General features: G+C 39.6%; 1 protein-coding gene across 2 annotated transcripts in view; it reads left to right on the top strand.

Moving 5' to 3' along the window:
* LOC126334970 (tuberin) overlaps positions 1-23,421 on the top strand; it is a 315,576-nt gene that overhangs the window by 138,028 nt on the left and 154,127 nt on the right. For both annotated transcript variants that reach the window (XM_049997757.1, XM_049997758.1), the window contains exons 14-15: positions 4,891-5,215; positions 18,134-18,330. In XM_049997757.1, the coding sequence (XP_049853714.1) occupies positions 4,891-5,215; positions 18,134-18,330 (522 nt within the window). The remainder of the gene's footprint in view (positions 1-4,890; positions 5,216-18,133; positions 18,331-23,421) is intronic.

Below are 23,421 nucleotides of genomic sequence, written 5' to 3'. Positions count from 1 at the left end.
TCTACTCATTGGCTGAATTTTTAGATATAAATTAAGGGAGGGAAAAAAACTAACTTAAGCATTAGTGTCATGCAATATTTTGTGTAATGTAATATCTTGTTCAGACATCTTTCATTAACCTGACACGTTCCACATCATTACGAAGTGTCGTATTCATGATCTATGGAACAAGTATTAATCTAATTTAATCTAATCTGTCAAGGACTTTCTGAAGTGAAACACTTTCACTCTCTGTTACAGATGTGGTGACTTTTCTCTGGCATTTCAGATGGCTTCATTTGAAGAGCATTACCTATGAGCCAGAAACTTGCTATTCAAATCAGGAAATTGGGCTTGCAGCAGCAGGAGTCATTGTTGCAAGTTTCTTGTCGTCAGCTGTTTTAAATTGTTCAATCCTCATTGCAGATTTTTTTTAAATGTGTACTTCCCATCTTTTCATATCTTTCATGCTATTAAGGCATGATGCTCTCCTTCTGTGTAGAGCAACCAAACTCCATCCTGGATGCTCTCTTGCTATATTGATAACCATAATCTTGTAGCCCAGTAGTACTTAATCACTGTCTGTTTTCACCTTCGTTTTGGCCTGGATATCATCTGAAGATGATGAGACTTCTTCACTTTTCTTCAGACAAATCCTCTTCACTGATACCTTAGTTGGAAATTAGTCAGCCTTGTACAATCAGTTGGTTGTCTGGTAGCATTTTGAAAATTTTATGAAATATTTCTTCTCTTATTTCCACATGTTCTTGTGTTATTACAGCAGAAGGTTTTGAAGCGATGAGATTGTTTTGTAGAAGAAGCTGTTCATTGTACAGATTTACAGTTTTAATTGATCTTTTGAAACTTCAGTGTAAAGCAATTTGGCTACACAGTCAGGCTCACTTTCCCTTGCTGTGAAATATCAGGCACATAACTACATGTAGCCGTAAAATTAGAGGCCTTGGAGTGTTTACATGTAACTGAGTAGGGGGCTAGTGCACAAATGAAGTATTCTGGTTTTTGAACACTGTTTCCTTTCTCCATCCACCAACCAAAAGTTGTTTGTGCACATGCAGCAGTATCTGGTGGACCAAATTAACTGCAGGATTACTAGTAAAAGTGGTTAAAAGGGTGAGTTGTGCTGTAGCTGGATGTATACTAGAAAAAAATACACTCATGGTGGGACGAAATGAGCCTGTGCAGATGCTGAGAAAATGGGTTCATGGTGAGTTGGAACACACCTGTAGGAATATGGTTATAGTAGGAAACTAATTCCAAAATTTAGAGAAAATCAGAATTTTCAGCCTAAAAATTATGAAAACAATAAATAATTCTTTAGGTAAATCTGTTATTAGAATTATAGGGGAATAAAGTAAAAAATCTGGTAGCGGGATTTGAAACACAGTCCTCTCTCTTATGAAACCAATTGTTTACTCGCTTGGCTGTGGACTTGTGAAATGTTAGTCACCAGGCAGAGAGAGAGAGAGAGAGAGAGAGAGAGAGAGAGAGAGAGAGAGAGACTGACTGACTGACTGACTCTACCTTTCCATGTTGCTTTGAGCGGCAGGTCATTAGTCTGGCTTCCTCAGATATTTATGTTCTTTGCTTCTATGGTGGTATTGCAGTGAAGAACTGCTCTCATTAATAAACGGTCACAACGCCCATATAGTACTAGGAACAGAAAGTTGGCTGAAACCAGACGTAAACAGTAATGAAATCCTAAACTCTGATTGGAATGTATACCGCAGAGATAGGCTGGACAGTGAAGGGGGAGGCGTGTTTATAGCGATAAGAAGTGCAATAGTATCGAAGGAAATTGAGGGAGATTCGAATTGTGAAATGATTTGGGTGAAGGTCACGGTTAAAGCAGGCTCAGACATGGTAATTGGATGTCTCTATAGGCCCCCGGGCTCAGCAGCTGTTGTGGCTCAGCACCTGAAGAATAATTTGGAGAATATTTCGAGTAGATTTCCCCACCATGTTATAGTTCTGGGTGGAGATTTTAATTTGCCGGATATAGACTGGGAGACTCAAACGTTCATAACGGGTGGCAGGGACAAAGAATCCAGTGAAATATTTTTAAGTGCTTTATCTGAAAACTACCTTGAGCAGTTAAACAGAAAACCGACTCGTGGCGATAATATATTAGACCTTCTGGTGACTAACAGACCCGAACTATTTGAATCAGTTAATGCAGAACAGGGAATCAGCGATCATAAAGCGGTTACTGCATCGATGATTTCAGCCGTAAATAGAAATATTAAAAAAGGTAGGAAGATTTTTCTGTTTAGCAAAAGTGACAAAAAGCAGATTACAGAGTACCTGACGGCTCAACACAAAAGTTTTGTCTCAAGTGCAGATAGTGTTGAGGATCAGTGGACAAAGTTCAAAACCATGGTACAATATGCGTTAGATGAGTATGTGCCAAGCAAGATCGTAAGAGATGGAAAAGAGCCACCGTGGTACAACAACCGAGTTAGAAAACTGCTGCGGAAGCAAAGGGAACTTCACAGCAAACATAAACATAGCCAAAGCCTTGCAGACAAACAAAAATTACGCGAAGCGAAATGTAGTGTGAGGAGGGCTATGCGAGAGGCTTTCAATGAATTCGAAAGTAAAGTTCTATGTACTGACTTGGCAGAAAATCCTAAGAAATTTTGGTCCTATGTCAAAGCGGTAGGTGGATCAAAACAAAATGTCCAGACACTCTGTGACCAAAATGGTACTGAAACAGAGGATGACAGACTAAAGGCCGAATTACTAAATGTCTTCTTCCAAAGCTGTTTCACAGAGGAAGACTGCACTGTGCTTCCTTCTCTAGATTGTCGCACAGTTGACAAAATGGTAGATATCGAAGTAGACGACAGAGGGATAGAGAAACAATTAAAATCGCTCAAAAGAGGAAAGGCCGCTGGTCCTGATGGGATACCAGTTCGATTTTACACAGAGTACGTGAAGGAACTTGCCCCCCTTCTTGCAGCGGTGTACCGTAGGTCTCTAGAAGAGCGAAGCGTTCCAAAGGATTGGAAAAGGGCACAGGTCATCCCCGTTCTCAAGAAGGGACGTCGAACAGATGTGCAGAACTATAGACCTATATCTCTAACGTCGATCAGTTGTAGAATTTTGGAACACGTATTATGTTCGAGTATAATGTCTTTTCTGGAGACTAGAAATCTACTCTGTAGGAATCAGCATGGGTTTCGAAAAAGACGATCGTGTGAAACCCAGCTCGCGCTATTCGTCCACGAGACTCAGAGGGCCTTAGACACGGGTTCACAAGTGGATGCCGTGTTTCTTGACTTCCGCAAGGCGTTTGACACAGTTCCCCACAGTCGTTTAATGAACAAAGTAAGAGCATACGGACTATCAGATCAATTGTGTGATTGGATTGAGGAGTTCCTAGATAACAGAACGCAGCACGTCATTCTCAATGGAGAGAAGTCTTCCGAAGTAAGAGTGATTTCAGGTGTGCCGCAGGGGAGTGTCATAGGACCGTTGCTGTTCACAATATACATAAATGACCTGGTGGATGACATCGGAAGTTCACTGAGGCTTTTTGCAGATGATGCTGTGGTGTATCGAGAGGTTGCAACAATGGAAAATTGTACTGAAATGCAGGAGGATCTGCAGCGAATTGACGCATGGTGCACGGAATGGCAATTGAATCTCAATGTAGCGAAGTGTAATGTGATGCGAATACATAGAAAGATAGGTCCCTTATCATTTAGCTACAAAATAGCAGGTCAGCAACTGGAAGCAGTTAATTCCATAAATTATCTGGGAGTACGCATTAGGAGTGATTTAAAATGGAATGATCATATAAAGTTGATCGTCGGTAAAGCAGATGCCAGACTGAGATTCATTGGAAGAATCCTAAGGAAATGCAATCCGACAACAAAGGAAGTAGGTTACAGTACACTTGTTCGCCCAATGCTTGAATACTGCTCAGCAGTGTGGGATCCGCACCAGGTAGGGTTGATAGAAGAGATAGAGAAGATCCAACGGAGAGCAGCGCACTTCGTTACAGGATCATTTAGTAATTGCGAAAGCGTTACGGAGATGATAGATAAACTCCAGTGGAAGACTCTGCTGGAGAGACGCTCAGTAGCTCGGTACGGGCTTTTGTTAAAGTTTCGAGAACATACCTTCACCGAAGAGTCAAGCAGTATATTGCTCCCTCCTACGTATATCTCGCGAAGAGACCATGAGGATAAAATCAGAGAGATTAGAGCTCACACAGAAGCATACCGACAATCCTTCTTTCCACGTACAATACGAGACTGGAATAGAAGGGAGAACCGATAGAGGTACTCAGGGTACCCTCCACCACACACCGTCAGGTGGCTTGCGGAGTACGGATGTAGATGTAGATGTAGATGTAGAAGAAACTGTTGGTTTGCTTTTAAAATTGTGCACTGTAAAGAATAATATATTTTAGCAAATTATTAAGATGGTAATCCAAGCAAATCCTCAGCTTCAGAGATTTACACTTACAGAAGCTGAGGAAACCACCAACTAATTAAAGAAATCAATTTCTTGATGTGTTTTTGTATGCAAGATGAAATGTGGCAGGTTTTTAGCCTTATTCTAACCAATTATATTCAGTTTTGTTATTTGCTGCAATAATGTAATGATAGTGCACAAAAATTAATAATCAACATTTCATCTGTAGTCGGTCTTTTTACATTAAACCGCTGTGAATGTTTTAATGTCAGAACATTATATCTCAACGTACACAGATAAGTGGTATGTAGTCACAATGCATGAAATATTACTATGTGAATTTATGCAGATTGTAATGTGTCTTGATGAGTCATCTAGTTACTTCTTTCCGTAACATTTATTCATAGGACAGATTTATAGAGCGAAATTATCTTTCTATTTGACAACAATATCTTTCTCTTTGGACAGGTTAGTGACAAATCACTGGGTTTGCCTGAAGCCTTGCGAGGTGTGCGCATGACGCGCTCTGAATTGCAGGCCCATGTGATACCAGTGCTTGCATCACTTGCACCCTACCATGCCCAGCTGGATCCTGCTCTTCAGCAACGTACCATCAAGTGTCTTGAATATGGACTCATGTCTCGCTGTGCAAGGCAGTGCATTACTGCTCTTACAACCTGCATGCTTGAGATGCGTGATGCTATGCATAAATTGTTGCCAGAAGTGTTGCTCAATCTTTCAAAGATCTCTGCAACAGTACATATTGCCATACCTATCCTCGAATTCTTATCAAGTTAGTAAATTTCCTTAGTTTTTTTTCCTTTCAGTGCCATGCATTCCTAAAATTCTCAGGTGTCTATATTTTAAAATTTAAAAGACTATAAAACTTGCAATAAAATCTGAGCTTTTAAGACTGATTAGTTAATTATCTTTTTCATTTGTAGATAACCCCTCAATCTACAGTGATAAGTGAAAAACAGTAATTGATTCACTGAATTTTAGAGAAATAAAATTAACCTTGATTTCACTTCATGTTTAACACATTTAGTGTTTATATACATAAAACTGTTTTTTATAATCAAAAACCAAATGTTTTGTGTACCAAAAATTACAAACTGTTCTGTCCCCAGAAGTAACTTGTGAAAACATTCACTACATACATTCTGAATTCTTTTTATTAAATGTTTTGAATAATTGAAGTGGAGGCCTAATAACTTTACTACTCTGCCACACAAATGTTATCCAATATATCTTGCATACACCTTTCTGTGGCACAAGCAAGGTGGCACAGTGGTTAATGCACTGGACTTAGATTCAGGAGAAGCAAGATTCAGATTCCTGTTTGGCCATACATATTTATGTTTCCCATGGTTTCTTAACACAGTGTAAAGCAATATGCTGGACTATTTCCTATGAAAAGGACAAAGGTGGTATCCTATACCATCTCCGTCAAATCACAATGCACATTCAGTCTCTGATGACCTTATTGTTGATGGGGTATTGAATCCTAAACACCTTTTTTTTCCTTTCTTCTGTCCTTCCTTCGTTCCTTTTTGCAGTTAAACATATAATTTATGTGTAATTAAACTTGTAATTTATCAAATGTGTCCCTAATTTGAATTATACTTCTTTCTTCTTCTTCTTCTTCTTCTTCTTCTTCTTCTTCTTCATGCCTCTATGTCGATTTGGAATATGAACAGTAAAAGGACAAGTCATTATTGACATGAAATATTTTGAAAATGTATACAATCTCTGCAAAACTGGGAAACTAATCCAAATTCAAATTATTTGTCAGGTTGTCAGTGCAATTACATTACTCAATCAGTACCTTCCAAATATATTCACAACAACACTTTGTTAGAAAGTTGTAACAGTTGTCACATTGTGTCAATAATCAAAAAGAAGGATGCAATAAGTATCTTTCAGTCTAACATTATGTGCTTGACACAAAGCTACTACAAACTTTTCCTTGATTTGAAAAGAAGATATAGGAGAAAGATTCCACAGTTAATAAAAGATTTTCATGGTTAAATCATATTTGGTACTAAAAGGCTTAAGAAGTAATAGCTAAAAACTTCTTTGAGAGATATGCCACGTGACTTGACATTTTCCAGAATTGTATGTCTTTAGATTAAAATGGGAACAATGTTCAGTACTTCAAATAGTATTCTCATACTAGTCAGTGCTTCTGTATGTAAATGTGTTTAAAGGCCTATCTACCTTCTTTTTAACAGCAGTGGATGTGTTCTCTTTTCCTGGGTTAATGTTTTTATCATCATTAGTTCAAAGAATGTATAATGTACAAGAGGAATTGCAAGTAAACGCTGGTTGGCTGAATTAAATATTTTATCAGAACAACACTAAAACATTAGGTAACTGAAGTTTTACAGTGTATTTTGTTAATAGTGGGACTGTTGTAGTAACGTTAAATTGTTTATGAAAAATGTTTGTGGAACATTTATTTATTGTGGAAAGCTGACACTTCACACAAATGAAAGATGAGTTGTCTGTTTGTTGAAGAATTGAAGTCAGTGGAGTATCGTATACACACAAGATTCAGTATCTGTGACTTTCTGAAAGAAGAGAGTAGAATTTTCTCTACTTTTGGACAAGACTTTGTGAGTTGAAACAGTGGTGTGTGTGTGTGTGTGTGTGTGTGTGTGTGTGTGTGTGTGTGTGTGTGTGTGTTTGAAATCAAAATTTGTAATAAGGCCTGAGGTACTGTAAAGATATGTGTAATCTAATCAGTAATCTCCTGGGTTAAGTTATGTTCCATAACATTTTAACAGGGTGTCCCATTTTAATCTATACCATCTCATATCTCTGGAGCGGCACAATTCTGCAAAAAAAGCCTCTAGTAAAAGTTGTAAAGTTTGAAGTGGATCATGGAGTGGTTACCTCGAAATGACCTGGAACCCTGTTATCAAGTTCAAACCAAGGTCAAGTTCATTTTTGCAAATGGTAACCCCTACTTTTTATTCCATATTTGTATTCTACATGAAAAAATACATATTGATTGAAGGGAACATTTTTTTTTTTTTTCAGAAAACCAATGGTTTGTCGCCACGGGGCACTTCATTGTAACTTTCCCAGGTTACCAATATCTCAAAAGTGAAGTGAGATCGTTAAAAATTTTCAAAGAAAATCTTGTATGATTTCTGAACTCAGTCCACTGGTGAAATTTTCTTGGCCTTGAAATTCTTCAGTAGGGATTAACCTGAAAGCAAATACTTTCGGTGTTTGTGGAATCCAATGTGCATCACATGGAGGTTGCCCAGTGGACTTAGCACATCATTAGCCATGAAGAGGGCTGATTAACATGGTTCTCACCGGAAATTTAGGGTCTCAGATGCTTGATCAACTGCCCATTTTGCCTAATGCCTAATGCACATTGACACACTGTGTCGGAAACTGGTCTTTACATCATTCAATGTCTGGTGGGTGATTGCCTGGGAAGCAGCCACAATCCTTTCTCTCATACCTTCTGGTGTTGTTGGGGGAATGGAGTACACCTTCTGCTTCACAGCTCCCCATAAAAAGAAGTCCAGTGGTGTTAAGTCTTGCGACCTTGGCGGGAGTTCACGAATTGCACTACCGATACCAATCCATCAATTTGGGTAAGTTGCATTACGGTACCTTCTGACAGGTAAGGCCTGATGTGCAGGGGCACCATCCTGTTGAAACTTCATATGTGCTCATATGTCTAAGGGGATATTTTGTAGTAAAGAAAGCACCAGATTCTAGAGAATAGGGAGATATTCAATGTTTCAGCATAAAAAACAGGACCTGTCATGTAATCTCCAACTATGTCTGCTCAGATATTGATTGACCACCACATGAGTGTTCGGCGATCTTGTTGCCAGCAAGAATTTGCTTCTGCCCAGTAATGCACATTATGGAAATTGACTCGGTTTGCATCATCTGTAAGGAGTATGCATGTGAAGAAAAAGGGATCACGACATATTTGTGTATCAGCCCATCGACAAAATGCTAGGTGTGTCTCAGTATCCCCAGGCTCAATTGCTTGGGTGATATGTAAGCAATATCAGCGATATGGGTGGAATTTACAGTATCTTAAAACAAGAGATTCCATTTATAGAGGCACACCGAGTGTTCGCTGACTCTGATGAGTCGGAAGGTGTAGATCTGCAGCAACAATAGCCTTGAGCACCCAGTGCAATCACCTCTCTTGGGCCAGTCTTTCCTCTCTGCCTTTTCAAGGTCCGTCTTTCAGTTCGCCTTACCCGAGACCTAACTGTATCCTTTTTTGGGTTGACGGGCATCGGGATACCTTTTGATACACAATCTTTGCAACGGCTGCATGATTATTGTAGCACTCGCCAGAAATTTTTATCATTCTCACTATTTCTAACTGCATGTATTCAACCATTTCAGACAGATTAGAGTTGAAAAATAAATTATACTGATCATATTTGCTATAATTGGTTTTCTTAGGTTTTACCTTCAATGAAACATCTGGCAAGCATGTTGCAGGACAACTGACTTATTACAATGTACATGACCCATTTGTTTACATTTGCTCGCTGTTGTTTATGCCACAATGTGAAGCCAGAACATATAGTATTTAAGTGTGCTCTCTCAGAAAATTATGTACATGTATAACGGATGTGTGGTTTTCAAGAGGCCACCTTTACATATCTCGATATTGATGTAAATAACAAAATAGTGAAATACCCCATGGTATCCGTCCTTTTCAAATATGGAGAGAAGGCAAAAATGAAAGATTGGCCAGAGAAGGTCAATTGCAAGACAAAGTGACTCGAATAAATATTTCACACATTCGTGTTGAGAATAATTTTGCTTGTAGGGATTTGGAAAATTTCAATTAACAGGAACTGATTAAAATCTCGCGAGACGTGATGGGTCTTAGTCGTGCGAGGCAAAATTCATCAGAGTTCAACAAGGTGGAATTTTTCTAAATCCCTCAACACACATTTTTTCAAAGTCCCTAAGAGAAAAATTGTTGAGTCACACCAGTCAAGAATCATTCTAAGTGAGTACGACTGAGAAATTTTCAGAGTCTCCAAAGGTAAAATTTCTCTGAACCCCCAGTCATCAATTCAAATTCCCTGACAATGACATTTAATAGTTAGCCTCAAAGCTCCACCCTTCTCTCCTCTGATTATGCTGGCACAAGCACAGTGCTGGTCTCTGATTCAGTGCCGTGCACATGCTGCACATTAGGTCCCACTAATGCTGATGATATTTACTTTCAGGTTAATCCCTACTGAAGAATTTCAAGACCATTTAAAGTTCATGGAAATTTCACCAGCGGATAGAGTTCAGAAACTGTAAGATTTTCATTGAAAATTTTTCCCGATCTCACATCGTTCTCAAATGCTGGTAACCTGAGAGAGTTACAATGAGGTGCCCCCTGGTGACAAACCATTGGTTTTTGAAAAAAATGTTCCCAACAAACAAAGCATTTTTTCATGTAGAATACGAATATGGAATTAAAAATGAACTCGGTCTTGGTTTTGCCATGAAAACAGGGTTCAAGATCATTTTGAGGTAACCATTCCATGACCCCTTTCAAACCTTACAATTTTTATTAAGGACTTTTGCCTTTCTTCCTCCTTATACGAATTGGTATCCTATTACTCTGGGTTCTCAGGACCTGTCCTCTTCACTAAACTCCATCTTTCCTCCCATGAAGATGTAACACATGGTTCTAAAAGCTAGACATTAGGAATATTGTGGTTGCTGATTATTTTCATACTTTCCTAAAAGCTGTACTTGGAATAGCATCACCTTAATATAATTTGTAATATAAATCTATAAGACCAAGACACAACAAATAATTATAATACATTAAAGTAATGGGAAGTTATGGATATGCGAGAAAAGTGGAAGGCAAATAAACTACTTCCATTTGGTTATGGCAGAGAGAAAAATATACCAGTTGCTATTCTTAGAAAAGTAGTAAGCGAAAACTTAATTTCAAAAATTGTAAAATTTGATTGTGTTTACTAACAATAATCAAAATTTGTAGAAATGACAGTAAATTTTTTGGCCAAAAGCCCTTCTTCTCAAGTAACACCCCCCCCCTCCCGCCCCACACACACACACACACACACACACACACACACACACACACACACACACACACACATTCTCACAAATGTAACTCACATAAACAACCACTGTGCCTGGTTGCCAAGGACAGACTGAGAGCAACTGCGCATAATGGGAGAAGCAACTTGAGTACTGGTGGTGAGGAGGAGGGTGGGAGGGAGGGGGAAGAATAGCAAGTCAGGGCTAGTGGACGGTAAAGTGCTGCTTGTGGTAGCAAACAGGTATAAAGTGGGGTGATGCTATGGTAACTAGGTACAATTTGGTGCTTAGGTGGAGGAGGGAGGGGTAAGGTAGCAGAAAAGGAGATAAGTAAAAAGACTGTGGATGCATTGTTGGAATAGCAGGCTGTGTAGTACAGGGCACGGCAAGAGGTAGTAAAAACTCCTGTGCAGAATGCGATTCATTTGCTCCAGTCCTGCGTGGTAGCGAGTCACAAGAGGAACGTTCTTGTGTGGCAGCACGTTGTGACTTGGGTAGGTGGTGGGTGACTGGAGACACAAGGGACAGAGGATCTGTTTCTGTAAAGGGTTGGGAGAATAATTTTGGACTGCGAAGGCCTCAGTGAGAAACTCTGTATATTTCGAGAGGGTCTGCTCCTCACTGCAGATGCGACAGTTGTGGGCGGCTAGGCTGTACGGAAGTGGCTCTTTGGTATGGAATGGAGTGCAGCTGTTGAAATGAAGGTATTGCTGGTGCTTGGTAGGTTCAATATGGACGGAGGTACTGATGTAGCCTTCTTTGAGGTAGACTTCCACACCGAGGGAGGTGGCTCATTGGATTGAGGAGGACCAGGTGAAGTGAATGGGGGAGAGTGTGTTGAGGTTTCAGAGGAATATGGATAGGGTGTCCTCACTCCTATTCAGATCACGAAGATGTAATCAGTGAATCTGAACCATGTGAGGGGTTATATCACAGATTTATTTGTAGGTGGTGCTTCAAAGGAGAAATAATTGCGGATGAGGATGTAGTTGGTCATGGTGGTCAGGAAGGAGGTTGTATGTTTGGAATTCGTAGGGCATTGGGAAAGGTAATGTTCAACAGCATCAAGGTCCTAGGCATTAGGGATGTTGTTATAAAGGGGATGACATCAATAGTGACTAGCAGGGCACTTGGTGGTAAATGAACATCATTTATGCAGAGTTGGAAAAAATGGTTGGTATCTTTCAATAGGAGGGTAGATTGTGGCTAATAGGTGGAATGTATTGGTCTGTGCGAGTAGAGATTCTCTCCGCAGGTGCGTAGTAACTGATCACAATGGGACATCCTGAGTGGTTGGGTTTATGGACCTTAGGAAGCAAGTAGAAGGTAGGAGTGTGGGGAGTGGTTAGGTATGCAGTGTGAGAGAGATCTGGGGAGAGGTTCTGGGATGGGCCTAATGATTTGAGGAGAGACTGGAAATCCTGTTAGATTTCTGGAATGGGGTTACTGTAGCAGGGTTTGTATGTGAATGAATTTGACAGCTGGGGGAGTACTTCTGCAAGATAATGATGATTGTGGTTCAAAACTACAGTGGTGGAACCTTTGTCAGCAGGTAAGCAGGATCAGGTTTTGGGTACTAGATTGCAGTTCTTTCTGCAGATGTAAGATTAGAATGCATGTTGAGAGATTTGGGAACAATGGAAATTCTGGAAAATTAACAGGGTGATTTGAGGGCAGTGAAGGTGGATCGCGGTTTTATGGAGGAATGAACTGAGTCAGGCAGGATTTAACTTTGGTTTTAGGTTGAGTCTGGTTGATAAGATTGGTGGCAACAAAGTGTTTCCACTGTAGGGGTTGCAAGGAAGGAAGAAGGTCTTTAACAAGTCCATCATAATTGAATTTGGAGGTGGGGCAAAAGGTAAGGCCTTTAGAAAGGACTGATACTTGTGTGGGATTAAAGTGTTTGGAGGAAAGGTTTATGACACTGTTTCGGGCCTCTTTAGGTTCCGAATTCTGTATGGTGATGGGAGGGAGTTTTTAAGAGGGGGTAGTAGGTCTGTGAGGCAAGGTATGTCAGCTGTGAGGGGATGTGGGGGAGCTTTAGAGGCTGTTGCAGATGTGGATAGTGGTACCGCTTTTCCTTCTTTCTTAACCTCCTTTTCAAAAGCTATCAGGATTATGGTATTAATTATATTCCTTTTCCTGTAGTTTGGTACAATCTGCTGAATTTTTGTTTTTTCTCCCTGGTTTGAAGGTCTCAGATTCAGTGGTCAACTTTATCACATCCTATTTTCTTAACATTTATGTGCTTTCAATATGCTCCAACCATTATTTTTGTGTTTGCTGCCATCATGTTATGATATGTATCAGCGTCTGACACAGGGAAAGTTAGTGCCATTTTGTTAATGTTTTTGAATCTTTGGTTGATTATAATTTATCTGCTATCTTGCAGTATCACCCTGAGGGTTCCTAATATACAATCCGTGTTGATAGTTCTTAAACCATTTTCAGTCCAGGTATCAGAGCAATCACAGAAGGCTATTAGTTCTTCTCTCTCTTGTTTCTTTTTTCAAGTCCATTTACTCCACATACCTTATTTTGCTTATATTTATATATTTTGGTACTCCAGTCTCCCATCATTGTATACTGAGTGAAGTGGTGTAGTGTTCAGGACTTTGAACTTGCATTCAGGACAACGATGGTTCAGATCCACTTCCAGTTATTTATATTTAGGTCTCCCGTGATTTCCCCAAATCAAATGGCAGGGGGTTTCATTGAAAGGGCGCATCTGATTTCCTTCTGTCAGTGGACATTAAACTCTCTTATGTTCCTTGCTCCTGTCCTTTTTTTTCCCCTCGTCATTATGGTATTTACTTTTCCCTTTGAATTTTCTTCATGGATTTCTATTGGGTGTTCTCTGCTTATTTGGAGTGTATATCCCGTCTTGATATCTTCCTTCTGTCTTTCGTGCACTTCGTCTCATGTATAATTTGGCCTCTGCCAGGAAAGAAGAGTTGCTAATCTATTTCCATTATGCTAGTCCCTCTCCATTATGCTAGTCCCTCTCTGAAAACCCCATACAGCTGTCTGCCATTATCATTTGATAATTAGATCAAGTAATGCAAATTGATAGTTCAGAGTTGACACACCATCAGACTCCATAGCAGACTGACTCTCCTCTCTCTTTCCCAATGTAACCAATTCTTGTGGTATGCTGTATATACCGTAGAGTGAAGCGTATTGCCGAGGCAGAGGACACAGCTGCCTGGAGTAATCACCAAACTAGTAGATGTCACAAAGCGTGACCAAACTGCTGGTGTTACCCCATTGTGCTGGAACACTGCGTCCATCCATGCTCGGTTACTTACACAGATAATACAAAGTCGTGCAGTATGTGTGCCCAAACTTCATAAACCAACTAATCAAAACTAATTGCATGTTTGGCAGTCATTATTCGTTAATACTAAAACATTGTGTAACACATCACTTTTATGACATGGTAAAAAAAAAGATTCCAAGACTTACCTAGCGGGAAAGCGCCGGTAGACAGGCACAATAAAACAACACACAAACACACACACAAAATTTCGAGCTTTCGCAACCGGCGGCTGCTTCGTCAGGAAAGAAGGAACATATTTATGTCTGTGTGTGTGTGTGTGTGTGTGTGTGTGTGTGTGTGTGTGTGTGTGTGTGTGTGTTGTGCGCGCGCACGAGTATATACCTATCCTTTTTTCCCCGTAAGGTAAGTCTTTCCGCTCCTGGGATTGGAATGACTCCTTACCCTCTCCCGTAAAACCCACATCCTTTAATTTTTCCTTTTCCTTCCCTCTTTCCTGACGAAGCAGCCGCCGGTTGCGAAAGCTCGAAATTTTGTGTGTGTGTTTGTGTGTTGTTTTATTGTGCTTGTCTACTGGCGCTTTCTCGCTTGGTAAGTCGTGGAATCTTTGTTTTTAATATATTTTTCCCATGTGGAAGTTTCTTTCTATTTTATTTATGACATGGTAAGTTACACCTCAGTGTTTGAACTTAAATAACTCGAACAAAAATAACAAAAAGTATGTATCATTTGGAGTTCCGCACAGAAAGAAGCCTTAACAGCATTATATCAGGAGAGTTGGGTGGAAACCCAACACATCATCATTGACCTGTCCATCTCTCAACACATTTATACCAGGAATTGCTGGACATGACAATGGTAATGTGATGGTGCACAGACTTGATGAAAAGAAACAATTTTTATCTCGGTACAGGTGGTGAAGAGCTTATAAAATTTGTTTGTGCAACAGAGTATGGTACTTTGACTATCACAGTTCCTTCAAAAAACGAATTGCTGTAAAAGTTCTCTGACATACATACCACACCACACTGATAACCCAGGAAGATTAACAGCTTGTTCTTCCTTAACGTGACCGTTATCTTTTTCCCAGTACACACAGAATGGCGATTGGTGGTTCTGTTCAATTTAGATGTCATCTCATCAGACCAAACAATATCAGTCAGCTTTTCATCATCACAAATTCATTCACAAAATTCGAGGTGCCTATCTGTATCACCCCATTCATTGCATGAATAGAGCTGGGAATGTGGGGTTTCCACTTTGCTTGCTTTAAAATGCAGTGAACACTTGATTTGCATTCACCTGATTCATGCACACATTGCCATATGGACTTCTTTGGGAATAATGCGGAAGCTTTTACCATTGTGTCCACTCATATTTCATCCACTACTGATTTCTTGTTGCCACACTGTTCATATCTCGGATCACACCAACTTTCTACCCTCTCAAATTTGTCACTTAATTTAATTATTGGTTCATGAGACCATGGTGCAATATCAAACTTTCACTGCCATCATCTCTGCACTTCTCTCATGTTTTCAAATGTCCATAAACACTTTAAAATCCACTTCCTTTGCTCCAAGGACAATTTTCCAGCCATCTTTTATTTACATGTAGTTGCTGGCATCTGAAATGAATGGCGTCACATGCTAATTATGAGAGCACCATATAATCACAATTTGATAAAGTTAACATTAATACCTACTCAGTTATTGATGTTCGAACAGTGTAAGCTCCTTTGTGGGACACTATATGCATCGAGCCATATAGGATCACAGAAAGCATTCTGCCTCATTTGAGCATTCTTTCTGATTGTTCAAAATTCTCTCATTTTTTGTCCATTGAGTCTCTTTCTATCCTCAGCCACTTTTTCCCTGGTGTCTTTGAGACTTCATTGTCTGATCTAACATGCTACTTGTGTATCTTTTCTCTGTATGCATTTCTCTCTCCAATTTCTATTAGATTGTTTTGTACTTTTTCTAGGTCAAGTTTGACGTGTGATCCATGGTACTGTTGACTTGACCCTTTGTATGTGTTTCAGAATTCTGTTAGTGAGTGATGTCACTCATGGATTTAACTTCCAACATTGTGCCACCGAGTGTCTGTCTTGATTAGACATAGCATTTCTCGATTGAGTCCATGTTCTTCTAAGATGTTGAACAAGGATTGTTGGTCAACAGAATCGTATTCTTTCTTGAAATCTGTGAAAGTGCAAATGATTGGAATATTTTAGAACTGTTTTCATATTGAAGATTTGTTCTGTGCATGAACAACTGGGGCAGAAGTCTGCCTGGTATTCGCCAGTTTTGTGTTCTAACTATTCTTGTGTTCTGTAGAGTAAGCAGGCTGAGGAAATTTTGTTGGTGATTTAGAGCAGGGAGATTCCTCTGTAGTTGCTCATATTTTCCCTAAATCCTTTCTTGCACAGGAGGTGGATAAGTGTACCTTTCCAGTCATTAGAAAGCTTTTCTGTTTGCGGGTGGTCGTGATTATTTGTGTAAGTTCCTGCAAAGACTTTGGTTCGAGGTTTAGTAGTTCTGCAATGATGCCATGTACACTAGGTATCCTATTGTTTTTTTTTTCAATTTAACTATATGTTTTTTGGATTCGCATGTTGGTGGGAGTGATTCTAGGTGAGTGGAGGATCAGTCCTGTATTGGGAATCTTATTTCAGGTGCAGAGCAGTCAAGAACGTCAGTAAAATAATGTGCCACTTCCTGACAGTTCTCTTGATTAGTTAATGCGAGTTTTCCATCTTGTTTTCTGAATTTTGATCTCCCATGTGAAAGTCCTGTAGAATTCTCTTGTGTTGTGGCTGTGGAAATTTTCATCTATAGCATCCAGTTGCTCCTTCATGTACTTTCTCTTGGTTTGCCTAAGATTTTTTTGCTTCTGAGTCCCACCATAGGTGTTTAGTGTTATTTTTCTGTGGTATCAGTTCTTTACCTTTTTGTGTGATCTTCCTATGGCATGTTTGCTTGTTGTCTTTCCCTTTCCTGATTTATGTTGGATTCTATGATCTTTTATGTGTCAAACTCCTCTGTGGAGATCTTGGCCATCATTGCGTATAATGTTGCCCAGAATTATTCTTTTGATTTGGGGTCTTTTTATCATTATCCCCATTCATAGGGTCATGTATGTTGATCATGGTAAATTTCCTGTTTGCGCACTGTAGGTGTGTTGTCATTAGCCTGTTGCATATGGGGGTGACTTCTCTGAATGAATTGATTATCTTCTCATATACCATGACACCCATGCCCGGAAGTGGAGCACCACTGGTGAATCTTTTTCCACTCTTGTTCTTGGAAATACAGCAGTATTTATATGCATCTACACACCTTAATGTTCACATAATTTTTTTTCTTGTCTATTAATTCAGTACCATTTTCCATTTTTTTTTTCATCTCCAGTTAATATTACTTCATAGTCTATATGTTCATATTCTCCTTCCCAGCACATCTAGTCCAAAAATATTAATGTTGTACATCTTCATTTCTCTCATCATATTTTCCAGTTTACACTGTCTGTTCTTTGTTCTTACTTTTCATTTTCCAGCTCCCAATCCAGATACTCTTTTCTCCCATTATTATGCTGTAACATGCAGTGCACATCTGAGAATTTTTCCATCCAGATATGTAAGTGAGAATTTTCATGCATGTAAGATTTGTCTAATGAGACAAGGCGTACCACTGGGTCTTTTATGCAGTTGTTTAACATTGTCTTCCTCATCCTGTGTTGCTAGCCTTAGTAAACTCTTATCCATTTGTGAATGGTTTCCCACTTCAGGCACATGAGTGGGCTTCTACCATCCTGCAGTTTGTCCACCCTGTTAAGGGGTTGTTAACACTTATTTGGAAGGGCTTTCCTTTTCACAGGAGTTAATGAGTTACTGAGTCCCTGACCATCTGTACAGGTGTTGTCTCAGTCTACTAAAGGGAGGCAGCATTACAATTTTCACACATGTAAACCCCCCAACCCAGCATCACTGGCCCATCACAATATTGTAGTGTGGTTTGTGAAGTGTCAATTGCTGTCCTGTTGTGACTTAGTGAGAGTCATCTCTACAGTGATACTACAGTCATATGATCTTTGTGTGTAGAGAACTTGGTCAAAATAGGCAGCAGTTCAGTGTTGAAAGTTGTCAGTGTAACAACATGTGTTTGATCAGCTGCAATTATAGATGCTGGAGGTCAGTGAATAATGTTATGAATTTTTCAGAGATGCTTGTTGACAGTAATCTTAATTAAGCATTTATTTGAGTCTTTTGGTTCATTCTTATTACAGACACTGTAGTATATAATAAATTCTTCAGTTCCACAATTCATCATTTAACCTTTTCTTTTTTTAATTATTTTCCAGCACTGACAAGACTACCAAAAGTGTTTGGCAGCTTTGTTGGAGACCAGTACATGTCAGTGTTTGCAATTTCATTGCCTTACACTAACCCTTTTAAATATAACCACTACACTGTGTCATTGGCCCACCATGTTATTGCTGTATGGTTTCTGAAGTGTCGGCTACCATTCCGGCGTGACTTTGTGAGGTTCATCACTACAGTGAGTAAAATAGACTACATTTCATTACAATATTTATATGTATTCGGAGGATGTGCACATTTCAATTAAGTTAATACATTAACAATTTCTAAATACAGTCTTTTTAGTAATAATATGGAATTTCTAGTCTGATGTCCAGACACAGGATAACTTACTTGCATAATATTTGCTGTTAAGAAGTGCAACAATATACAGTAAGATCTTGATAATCCGGAAGACCTGATAGTCCAACACACATCATATATCAGGTATCTTGTTTTTGCACATGTCTTCCTGTCAATGTTATCTCACTAATACAACTCATGGACCAAGGGATTGTACAATATTTCAAGTGCTGATGTGCTGATACAGAGGAATTTTTGTGCAAAAGCTGTTAAGCTAGGATTGTAGTGTCAAAGAGTTCCAACACAATTTTAATATTAAGGACACTATTTTCGTCATTGCAAATGCTTGGACTTCTTTGAAAAATACAACATTGCACAGGGCCTCGAGGAAAGTGTGGCCTAAACTGGTTGAAGAAGCTATGATGGAAACTAATGTAAATGATGATGAACTGACAGCTCTTTTTTCTGAAATTGTAAGTGTGATAAATTCAACTACACTAATGAACTGACAGTATTTTCATAAGAAGAAGTTGATGAATGGACTGACATGATGGAAATTTAGTTTTCTAAGAAGTAATGACTGATGATGTAATACTACAAATTGTTTTCAACCCACAGGAAGCACCAGAAATGGTGCGTGATGAAGAAGAAACACCTACAACTCACATCTCTGCGCTGAGTCTACAGAAGCCTCAAACACTTTTGTGAAATTCACTGAGAGTAGCCAACAATAAAATGCTTCTGAGATTATGAATATGCACATCACACAAATTAATTTTTGTCAAGAAAGTGCTTAGTCAATGAAGCAAGTTAGCATTTCAGTGATGGTCCAGAGCACTCCGAATAAAATTTCAGCTAAACCAACAGTGGCAGATACCAGTTGATATATTCCGTACCCTGACAGTGTCAAATATCTGTGCTATTCCTAAAGACAGTGATTCCAATTAAACTGCACCAAGTTCTTGGTAACAATTTTTATTAATTAGCTTGTTCTTGATTTTTTCAAATCAATGGTGCTTACATTATGTATTAGTGAGAATATAACAAATTATTTATGTATATTAAACTTTTCTAAAACTTTGAGCCCTAAACTGATTTAATAGAGCAGTAAGGTATTCAATTTTCTCATGTTGTGTGTGGTAAGTAAGTTAATTGTATTTGTACATTGAAACTAAAGCGTAATCTGGTAATCTGGCATACCGGATTATCAGTGTCCTACTACATTCCGTTCAATGAAAATTCAGCTTCCACAACATCACCACAGTTGTTAATTATGAATTGATGTCTGTCTTATAATGTTGCAATAAGCATAATGACATGAGTTTTCCAACCAAGACTACACTGCCCCCTGTAAGGAAAAATCATCGCATCCGCTATTGTGCAATGTGGTACTACGAAATTTAAATGTACACTTATGTGTCTTAACAACTCAGGAAAAATCATGCAACATGTGTGTGTGTATAGCATTCTGAGTTGTGAAAGTGGTGTTTCTGGCCTTAATATGTGATTCAGGTTGCTGCTCTTTGAGACCTAAAGACAAGGGCTGTGGTCAAACTGATCATCTTAAACTGTGTAAGTAAGGGTTGATAGACGTCTAATCCTATTTCATGGAGCTGGAGTGTGGGGGCTTGGAATACAGGTCAACAAGGCATATTTATTTGAAGACATACATGTGATTCAGTTACTGTAAATTATCAGTTTGTCGAAGAATGTTTACAGTAATCACATATGATAAGTACGATTTTGGGCACATCGTGGCATTATGCTTCTATGAACAAGGTATTGACATTTTCTAAACAAATACTAAATTTCTGAAGATGACAAATTTATTTGTCGAAACTGGTAAAGGGGAATAAAAATATATTTGCAACTGATGACTGCATTTTATTGTGAAATATATACTACAGTTGCTGAAAAAAAAGCTACAAATAAAATTATCTAGCATTAGTGTAGGAGACATCAGTATCTTCTTCACAGTTATTATTAGTAGTTATTTTAGGCATTGTTATCCTGCCCTGTGTTAAAAATTTAAAATATGAGTGATAGTGCTTTTTTTTTAAACTAAAAACCTCTGTGTTGGGTGCCCTAAATCCACACTCCATACTGTACTAAGGTACTTATAAGAGATGAAGCTATTTAGACATTAAAAACCATTGTGAATGTCTGGGTGGTTTATGATTTAAGGGCATTTAGTGGAGAATGTGTCGTCTGCTTTCTGAGTGTTAAGCTAATGCATCTTACACGTAGCACATGTGTACTGCAGTCAGTTATTCTGAGTGAGCAGCCATTCTGTCCAGCCGCCAATCTGATAAAGGGTGTGATCACGTGGTGGTACACTGCTGTCTACTTTTGATGCATTGTCATACACTGATCAACCAAAACATTATAACCACCAACTTACTGTTGATATAAGCCCATCCAGACAATAGCAGGGTTACCTGACGAGGGATGACTGCTAGCCAGAAACATGCTTAGTGTGTGCTGTATCAGGGAGCATGTTGTCCATGTGTAGAATGGGGAATGTAACAATATTATGAAAAGGAAAGTTGCTACTCACCATATAGCAGAGATGCTGAGTGACAGGTAGGCACAACAAAAAGACAGTCACAAATAAAGTTTTTGGCCCATAAGACCTTTGTCAAAATAAATAAAACACACACACACACACACACACACACACACACACACACACACACACAAGCGCGCGCGCGCGCCCTCCAGTGGAGACTGCAGTTGTGTGTGTGAGAGTTGCATTTGCTTTGTGTGTGTGTGTGTGTGTGTGTGTGTGGTCTATTTTTGACAAAGGCCTTATGGGCCAAAAGCTTTATTTGTGACAATATTTTGTTGTGCCTATCTGCAACTCAGCATTTCCACTATTTGGTGAGTAGCAACTTTCCTTTTCGTAATATTGTTACAATCCACCCTGGATTTTCCATTGTTGAAAGGGCAAGATGTGCAATCTATCAGAGTTTAACCAAGGGCAGATTGTAATTGTTTGGATTAATGGCATGAGCATTTTGGAAACTTCAGAACTTGTCAGGCATCGAGGAGTGGTGTGCTGAGTGTCTTCAACACATGGCAATCCAAGATGAAACCACGTCTAGACGTCGTTGCGTTAGGCAGCCACCCCTCATTACAGACGTTGGACGTCATAGGATGGGCAGACTGGTAAGGCAGAACAGGTGGAAAACTGTGGCAGAACTAACATCAGACTTTTATGCTGGGCAAAGTACAAGTGTGCCTGAAAACACAGTGCTCTGAACACTGCTAATAACGGGCCTCTGCAGCCGATTCCGCATACATGTACCAGCGATAACACTATGGCATCAGCAACTATGACTGAAATGCACAAGTGACCATTGTCACTGGACATTGTCCCAGTGGCAGAGTGTTATGTGGTCAGATAAATCATGATACCTTCTTCATCATGCCGAGGGAAAGGTGCAAATCTCTCGTCTTCCAGGGGAACACCTCTTTGTCACCTGTACTGCAGGACAGAGGCAGGCTGGCGGTGTCTCCATTATGCTATGGGGAACATTCATGTGGGCAACCATGGCTTCAGTGAAGCTTGTGCAAGGTACCATGATGGCCAGGGAGTATGATACACTGGGAGCAGAATACGTACACTCCTTCATGACCATCATATTTCCCATGATGGCATTTGTCAACAAGATAATGTGCCATGTCACAAGGCCAAGAGTGGGATGGAGTGGTTCAAGGAACACAGTGATGAGTCCCAGTTGATGTGCAGCCCCCCTCCCCCAGCTAACCAGATCTAAAACCGATTGAACACATCTGGGATTTGATTGGAAGTGGCATCAGAGCTCATCGCTCCCCTCCCTGGAAGAATTAGCTGAAACACACGTGTGTGTGTGTGTGTGTGTGTGTGTGTGTGTGTGTGTGTGTGTGTGTGTGCGTGTGTGCGTGCGCACTTGGATATGGTACCAGCTCACTCTAGTGACCTACCAAGGCCTCATGGCTTCCAGCCATGACATGTCACTGCTGTTATCCATGTGAAAGGTGGACATACCTGTTAAGTACGTAGTCATAATGTGCTAGCTGATCAGTGTGGGTGACACTCCCTTTCAGCCGGTCACGGTGGTCTAGCAGTTCTAGGCGCTCAGTCAGGAACCGCGCGACTGCTACGGTCACAGGTTCGAATCCTGCCTCGGGCATGGATGTATGTGATGTCCTTAGGTTAGTTAGGTTTAAGTAGTTCTAAGTTCTAGGGGACTGATGACCACAGATGTTAAGTCCCATAGTGCTCAGAGCCATTTGAACCATTGAACCATTTTTGAACTCCCTTTCAATCCATCTTTGTTAACAAGCAGATATGAAGCTGACCTGCTGCCTATTCTTGTGTCCTTACTTTTGGGTCTGTCTTTGCAACTTTTGTCATTTACTGTTGCCCTCCCCCTCTATTCTGATCTTCAACTTCCATTTTCCTCTATGAGGTTGATGCCATGGGTGTGTACAGATTCTCTTTCAGCAGTGTCGCAGTGCCCCCCTCATAAATAATCTCAATCATTTAATTCAGTCTGTGTCTTACTGTCCTTATTATACATTTTCATGGTGGTTCCCAATGCCTAGAGGTCGCAACCTCACATTCTGACCAGGCTTCTGTTTTCACAAGAATATGAAATTGGTACACACTGGCAGTGTGGATCTGATGTGCTTGCAGGTAGAAGCCATTGATACCAGTTAACATTTCTCAACCTACATACTGAAGCACAGTTGTTAGGCCACAAACACCTTAAGTATAAAAAAAAACCTTCTGTGATGGTATAATAATAAATGGGCAGCATCTAATGCAGGTTAGGGTATGAGATATGGTATCATGCAGCTATTTAAATATACTTTCTTGAAAATAGGACTAATTTCAAAGTGGCGCCATAGCCTAGGAATTTAGTTATTTGGATGGTATGTTTAAAGTTATGGGTCTGAATCCTACTGTGTGTAATCTACTTTATGTCTTTATCAAAACAAC

This window comes from Schistocerca gregaria, chromosome 2 (assembly GCF_023897955.1).
Source record: "Schistocerca gregaria isolate iqSchGreg1 chromosome 2, iqSchGreg1.2, whole genome shotgun sequence".
NCBI classification, from domain to species: Eukaryota; Metazoa; Arthropoda; class Insecta; order Orthoptera; family Acrididae; genus Schistocerca; species Schistocerca gregaria.
This window is presented reverse-complemented; position numbering and strand designations above follow the sequence as displayed.